Consider the following 7,961-nt stretch of genomic DNA (forward strand, 5'->3'; position numbering starts at 1 on the left):
AAAGCTGCGCCCCCACCATGCTGGCCGTGGCCTCCTCCCCAAAACTCTGCTCCCCACCAGACTGGGCGTGGCCTCCTCCCCAAAGCTCCACCCCCACCATGCTGGGTGTGGCCTCCTCCCAAAGTTCCGCCCCTATCCCCCCAACTCTCTAGTCAGGATGGGGGCCTGGAGGGAGACAGAGGCCAGGAGGCAGCCAGGGGAGCTGGGGTGGGCATCAGGGGTGGAGCATGGCTTCCTGCGGCCCCAATCCCCAGGCCCAAGCAAGAAGGTCTCAGGGGCCCCTTCTGGACCTTCTTGCCCATCCAAGCTGAGGGTCCCAGTTTGTCGGCCGAGGGCCTGCACAGCTTCAGGGGTGAGAGGGGCCCCTGGTGGGACCTGGGCAGGTGTTTGTGGGTGGGTCATCTGAGTGAGGGAGCCGGGGCGGGCCTGGAGGCCCTGGGGCTGTGGAGACGCTGGCATCTCCCCTGATCAACACCAAGTGATGCCCCTCCCTGGGCCTCCACCCGCCCCGAGGCTGCCACAGGCACTGCTGGCAAAAGCCTCAGATGCTTGGGCTGGCGGCAGGGAGGGCCAGGCGGTTCCAATGGGGCCTCTGCGGACAGGGTTGCAGGAAGCCAGGATCCTCGTTTTTTTTTTTTTTTTTTTTTTTTTTTGAGACGGAGTCTCGCTCTGTCGCCCAGGCTGGAGTGCAGTGGTGCAATCTCGGCTCACTGCAAGCTCCGCCTCCCGGGTTTACGCCATTCTCCTGCCTCTGCCTCCCGAGTAGCTAGGACTACAGGTGCCCACCACCTCACCCGGCTAGTTTTTTGTATTTTTTAGTAGAGACGGGGTTTCACCGTGTTAGCCAGGATGGTCTCGATCTCCTGACCTCGTGATCCACCCGTCTCGGCCTCCCAAAGTGCTGGGATTACAGGCTTGAGCCACCGCGCCCAGCCAGGATCCTCGTTTTTAACCCTGAGTCCAGCACCCCTGCAGGGCCTCCCTGGACAAAGCCCACAGCTCCACGGGTGCCAGCTGCAGTTCTAGTAAAGATGTGGACACGAAAACCGAGGGGCAGGGTTTGCCCCCAGATACAGCTGCTCCGAGGAGGCCCCAGCTCGAAGGTGCCTCCTCCATGCCCAGCGCAGGCATCGAGACTCAGCCAGCCCCACCTCCTGTGTCCAGGAACCCCGGGCATGGCCTCTTCCCCAGGACCTCAGCTGGGTGCTGTCTCCACCCACAGCCAGTTCCTCTCCATGTGCCCCCAGGGCCCTGCCCTGTGCAGAGTCTAGGCAGCATTACGGGGAGGGCATGGCGAGGGCACAGGGAGGGGACAGCCTCAGCCACAGGGACAGGCCAGGCCTCACAGCCAAGAGCCCCAGGAGGAGCTGCACGCACACGGCTGGAGGGAGACTCTGCAGCTGAGCACAGCCTGCTGCAACTCCTCATAGATTTGGAAAATTGATTCGAAGGCAGCGGTGAGTTTAGGAGGGTGGCTGTGCACAAAATTCAGCGTCAAGAATCAGCATCTTTCAAATTCAAGCACTTCTGGTTAGGAGAGACGATGAAGAAAGAGAAGGCACCATTCTCAACAGCAACAAAAATTGTAAATTTCTAGGAGCAAACAGCGGGCAGATCTATACCTGTTATAGAGGGTCTGAGGCCTGACCGAGGACCGCAGACCAGTAACAAGCCCGGTCTGTCCTGGGCGTCACGAGGCGCCATGCCCCATGCTAGCTGGCTGCCACGGGGCGGCCAATTAAAACACCAGAGAACCCTGAAACCAGGTAGATTGATTGTGAAGTTAACGTGGAAAAATAAGTAAGAAAACTAAGGAAATTCTGGAACAAAAGATCCACGAGGGAACTGTTGGCACTAGGCTTTAACACACACCAGAGGCTGCACCTGGTCAGCCCTGTGTGGAGCTGGTACGTGGGGCGGTCCCAGTAACAAGATGAACGGGGAACACACTGGCATTACAGACACGCTAAAAGGGACGTTTTTGAATCAGTGAGGGGCTGTGGTCAGATCAACAGTGCAAAGCCCCCTCCTGGGTCTGTATCCTTTAGACAGTCAGGGCCCGTCTAATATTCTAGGGACTCCTGCACATCAGGCTGAGGTCATGGCATCATACAGTAGCATTTCTCTGCATTTCTGGCTAATGACTGAGCGAAGGGATGTGCATCGGCTCCAGGGTGAGGTAGTGAAAAACCAATGTGCTAAAGAACTCTTACAGTTCAGCAATGCAAAGATAAACAACTGAGTTTAAAAATGGGCAAAGGAGGCCGGGCGCGGTGGCTCACACCTGTAATCCCAGCACTTTGGGAGGCCGAGCTGGGTGGCTCATTTGAGGTCAGGAGTTTGAGACCAGCCTGGCCAACACGGTGAAACCACATCTCTACTACAAATACAAAAATTAGCTGGGTGTGGTGGTGCACGCCTATAATCCCAGCTACTCAGGAAGCAGAGGCAAGAGAATTGCTTGAACCTGGGGGGCAGAGGTTGCAGTGAGCCGAGATCGTGCCACTGCACTCCAGCATGGGCAACACAGCGAGACTCTAACTCAAAAAAAAAAAAAAAGGGGGGGGGGGGGCAAAAGAATTTGAATAGATGTTTTTTTCAAATAATGTATGCCACCAGCCAACAAGCTCATGACAAGCTGCTTAACACCATTAGCCACCAGGAAAATGCAAATAAAAACCACATGAGACCGCACCTCACACCCACTGGGATGGCTGGAACCGAAAGCATCACGGGTATCAGGGCAGAGATGCGGGAACCTCACATGTGGCTGTTCTGTTCTTCAAAGTGTGAAGCCGAATTCCATGTGACCCAGCAGTCCCACTCCTGGGAACACGTCCCTGAGAATCAGAAACGTGTCCACACAAAACCTTATCCACAAATGTTCCTAGTAGCATTATTCACAATAGCCCCAAGGTGGGCACAGCCTACATGTCCATTGGCTGAGGGACAGATGAGCACATTGTGGCCTGGCCCCACACTGTTCTTCACCCGTAAAAAGGAACAAAGCTCTGGCCCATGCTCCAAAGTAGATGAACCTCGCAAACATTTGCTAAGTGAAGGTCAGACATGGACGGCCACATATCACATGAGACCATTTATGTCAAATGTCTGGAACGGGCAGGTCCATGGTGACACAGAGTAGACTCCTGGCTGCCTGGGTCTGGGGGTGAGGGCACAGCTGTGGGAAAACAGGAAGGGTCTTAGTCCATCCCCACTGCTGTAACAAAACACCTCAGACTGGGTAATTTACAAACAACAGAAATTTATTTCCTGTAGTTCTCAAGCTGGGGAGTCCAAGATCCAGGCACTGGCAGGCTGGGGTCTGCTGAGGGCAGCTCCGATGGCATATCCAGCCTCACATGGCAGAACTCGGAGGAAAAACAGCCAAGCTAGTTCCTTCCAGAAGGGCCCTGAGGGCAGAATCATGGCAAGGGACGGGCCTCTGGGGCACCTTTGGGACCACAAAGCTCACTGCCTGCCTGGGTCTCCCCAGATCCTGGCCCAGCCCTCCTTGGCTGCCCCCGCCATGGCTCAGGCAGGCGCAGGTGCAGCTCCACCTGTTGCTCCTGAAGGCGCATGCGGTGGGCCTTGGTGGCATCCACGCGGTACTGACCCTGCAAGTGACGGCGGCCTCCACCCAGATTTCAAAGGATGTTGCTGACAGTCTTGGGGCCCGGGCAGAGGCTCATCGTTGGGGCAGAGCTGCCTCAGAATCCCCAGTGGGGCAATGCCCAGTGAAGCCGAGGCGAGGGGGTGGGGGTTGCCTCCGAGACCCCAGGACTGCAGGGCCACCAGTGACCAACCACAGCCTGGGAGAGTGGCAGGCAGGAGACTCCAACCCCCACGCCCTGAGTGGGCTGAGCCCAGCAAAGCTGTGGGGGCCCAGCCCTGCCCCCGTGTGTCTGGAAGGTGGGCAGGGAGTCCAAGATCATCCCGTTCATGTCTCCTATGAGTCCTGTCCCTCTAGAGAACGCTGACTCATACGATTTTGTATGTGAGAGGGGGGAGTACTGGGCCCTGCATGCAGTGCTGTGGTTGGAATGCTTGCATCCTCTAAAGCTCAGGCGGATACTTAGACCCCAGGCAGTGCCAGGAGGTGGGGCCTGATGGGCGGTGTCTGATCCACTCACGAGGCAGAGCCCTTGTGACTAAAGCCACTATGAAAAGGGCTTGTGGGGCAGGCCCACCCTCCAGCCGGTGAGGATGCCCCCTGCGAGGGACCGTCCTGGAAGAGGAGAACCCGACATGGCCCTGCTGGGACCTTGGCCTCCAGACTGGGAGGCAGGAAGTCTCTGTTGATAAAGCGCTGTCTGGCGTTCTGTTGTGGCCGCACTCAAACCGCGGCGGGGAGCGGCTGCTAACAGGCACAGGACGTCTTCTGCGGATGATAAACGTGTTCCGGAATGAGATGAGTGGGAATGGTTGCACAACTTCGTGAATGTACTAAAAACCACTGAATTGTACACTGTAAAGGGTGACTTGTGTGCATGTAAATTTCATCTCAACGAAGCTGTTTTGCAGGAGCCAGGTGACGCGCTGTGAGGGCCACGCCCCAAGAAGGCAGCACTGGCGGGGCGCGTGGCTCACACCTGCAATCCCAGCACTTTGGGAGGCTGAGGCGGGTGGATCACGAGGTCAGGAGATCGAGACCATCCTGGCTAACACAGTGAAACCCCCGTCTCTACTAAAAATAGAAAAACTAGCCGGGCGTGGTGGCGGGCACCTGTAGTCCCAGCTACTTGGGAGACTGAGGCAGGAGAATGGCGTGAACCTGGGAGGCAGAGCTTGCAGTGAACCAAGATCGCGCCACTGCACTCCAGCCTGGGTGAGAGCGAGACTCCGTCTCAAAAAAAAAACAAAAACAAAAATTAGCTGGGTGTGGTGGTGGGCGCCTATAATTCCAGCTACTTGGGAGGCTGAGGCAGGATGATGGCCTGAACCCAGGAGGCGGAGCTTGCAGTGAGCCGAGATCAGGCCACTGCACTCCAGCCTGGGCAACAGAGCGAGACTCTGTCTCAAAAAAAAAAAAAAAAAAAGAAGGCAGCACCAGAAAACCAGAAACTGTGCTGGGTCCTCAGGGCGGCAGGCGCTCCCAGGGTGCAGATGGGGTGAAGGCAGCCTTCTCTGCGGTCACATGTGTGTAACGGCACCTTCTCTCTCAGGGCCTCCTCCCTCCCTGCGTGGTTTGGGGGCTATTCTTGTGTCTGATAGCACAGACGCCCTGGTCACAAACACCTGCCTGCATTGCTGACCACAGGCCTGGCCTGGAGAAACCCGCACCCTCTTCAGGGAAGACAGCAAGGGGCTTGGCAGTGCCTGAAGCCAGTGGGCTGGGGACTCACAGCTGGGACACTCAGGGCGGGCAGGGCAGGCATGTGGCCCCAGCATGGCACAGGGCCAAACTCATCCCCTCTTTGTCACTGGCCACATACTGCGGGGGGAAGGGCTGGAGGAGCTGGGGCACCTGCATTTGGCCTGCAAGGAATCTGGGTCCTGCTGGCTGTGGGTGACTGCAGAGGGCCACATGGGCAGGGCACATTCATGGGCCCCCCAGGCCAACATCGTCAGGGTGAGAAGGGGAAGGGCCAGAAAGCCTCAGCCCAGACCAGGTATGGTGGGAACAGTCCACACAGGAGGTGCCAGAACCGTCTAGAAGGCCCTGGCACACAGGTCTGCTGCAGCAGAGCCGGGAGGGCACGGGGGTGCGCATGTCCAGGGCAGAGGAACCACGTGGGGCTCAGTCAGCAGTCGGGGTCAGGCCTGGTTGGTGGCACTGAGGATCCTGAAGGCTTGGCCCCACCTCCGGGAGCTGGGCTTCCTCCACATGGTCACAGCAAAGGTAGGGACCAGAGGGGGCCAGAGACATGGGGGGCTGCACCCCACCCTCTCCTCACTGCTCCCCTCCCCCTTACCACCCTGTCCAGTGATGTCCGCGCAGATGGGAGGGTTGTGAGGGGCGTCCACACCTGGCCTGCAGTGGCTGCCCGGCTTCCTGCTAGGGAGATGGGGCCGGTACTGATGGGGAACAGCTGTTGTGTGGGCAGCCAGAGGAAACCACGTTCCCGCGGGGTGAGCTCATGGTTTACGCGTTCCCCGCCAGATCCATAACATCCTGGAGGCAGAAGCGCAGAGGCTGAGCCTGCCCCTACCTCCGCTGAGCCTCCCCTGCTCTGATACAAGGGCCGCTCAGCCATCCTCACTCAGCCTGCACCTCCTGTCCTGAAGCTCCCTCCTCCCTCCGCGTGCTCCCCCTGTCATTTACTCCCCAGCCCCGACCCACCCTGCTCACCCCTGAAGCTTCTCTGGGTCCTGGACTCCGCTCTGCAGGCTGGATGCCTTCTCAACTGTCCGTGGCGCCTGCCTGGTCTCTGGGGTGTTGAGTGAGGGGTGACCAGGAAGAACGTGTTGGAGACAGTGGACAGGGAAGCGTCTCTGTCTCTCACCCCTTAACTCACAGCAGCCCCACTGGGCGGGCACAACCATCACTGCAGCCGCAGATGTAGAAACTGAGGCACACAGACGCGATGTGGCTGCCCCTGTCTGGTAACTGGGGGCCGGGATTGGAGCCTGGGTCCGAGCTGCCTGTTTTTTCTTTCCTAGGCCGTGCACCTTTCTCCTGGGATAACTGGAGGTGATTTCATTGAACCTGGAGGCTGGGCTTCAGGCTGGCAGGAGCGGCTCCCGGCTGGGCCTTCTCCGTGGCTCTGCTCCCCGCTCTCCTTGCTTGAGCGGTGGGGGCCCTGCGTCCTCTCACGCCCACCCCCACCTTTCTTGCCAAATTGTCGGAGGCTTTTGTCACGTGGAGACACTGTTCCTGCCAGCTCCGGCCCCTTCTCTTGCGATGGCATTGCCTGTCCCTGCCTCAGCAAGCCCATCTTCCAGCCAAGCCAGGCCCTGACCAAGGGCTAACCATGGAGCGCACATGGCAACATGGGCCATGTCTCACATGTGGTCTTGGAAAACATGGCCTCTACTCTCCTGCCCCTGCCCTGGCCCCTCCTGCCAGCTGGATGTGGGCATTTCTGCACCCATTGGAACCCCGCAGCCAGGAAAGATGCCTGGAAGGCTAGAGGAGAGGCGTGATTGGGGGACCCCATGTGTGATGACAGAGCAGCCCACCGAGCCGTTCTCAGCCACCATGTGGGAGAGAAATGATGCTCCATCGAGTTCCCCATGCCCGGAGCTGCTCCTTACAGCATCCTAACCTTCACCCCAACTACTCAGTTGCCATGGCAAATGGAATATTTTGGCTCTTTTTTTTCTTTAATTCCCAAGTGATTATTGCTAGAGGAGTGAGAAGTTACTAATTTTTGTATATTCATCTTGTATTAAATGTTTTTTACTGATTTGTAATTTTAATTTTTTTTGAGATGGAGTTTCACTCTTCCGGCCTGGGCTGCAGTGCAGTGGTGCGATTTCGGCTCACTGCAACCTCCGCCCATGGGTTCAAGAGAATCTCACGCCTCAGCCCCCCAAGTAGCTGGTATTACAGGCATGCACCACCATGCCCAGCTAATTTTGTGTTTTTAGTAGAGACAGGGTTTCACTATGTTGGTCAGGCTGGTCTCAAACTCCCGACCTCAGGTGATCCGCCCACCTCGGCCTCCCAAAGTGTTGGGATTACACGCGTGAGCCACCGCACCTGGCCTGATTTTTAATTTTTAAATGAGGGGGCAGAGGCATAACTAGGTTTACAATCATGTCATCAATAGAATAAATTATCTTATTTTTTCTGATGTTTGTGCCATTTATTTGGTTTTCTTATTAAGTTTGCCAGAACCTCCTAGAAAATGCTGGACAATTATTACAGCAGCAGGTCCCCCGAGTCGACCCTGGATTTGTGACATTTGTGTTTTCCACATAGAATGATCTTGGCCATTGTGAACACAGACTTTTGCACTTTTTTCTATTTTACTAGAAATAGAGCTTTTATTCATAACGATTGCTGAATTTGGTCA

At 56.9% G+C, this 7,961-nt stretch overlaps 1 protein-coding gene across 1 annotated transcript; it reads left to right on the plus strand.

Moving 5' to 3' along the window:
* The first annotated feature begins 5,255 nt into the window (after positions 1-5,255).
* LOC104671730 lies at positions 5,256-6,002 on the plus strand. The gene is given in 2 exon segments (XM_010375333.2): positions 5,256-5,859; positions 5,862-6,002. Coding segments are annotated over 2 exon segments (624 nt in total). The 5' UTR covers positions 5,256-5,376.
* The last annotated feature ends 1,959 nt before the right edge of the window (positions 6,003-7,961 follow it).

This window comes from Rhinopithecus roxellana, chromosome 2 (genome assembly GCF_007565055.1).
Source record: "Rhinopithecus roxellana isolate Shanxi Qingling chromosome 2, ASM756505v1, whole genome shotgun sequence".
NCBI classification, from domain to species: Eukaryota; Metazoa; Chordata; class Mammalia; order Primates; family Cercopithecidae; genus Rhinopithecus; species Rhinopithecus roxellana.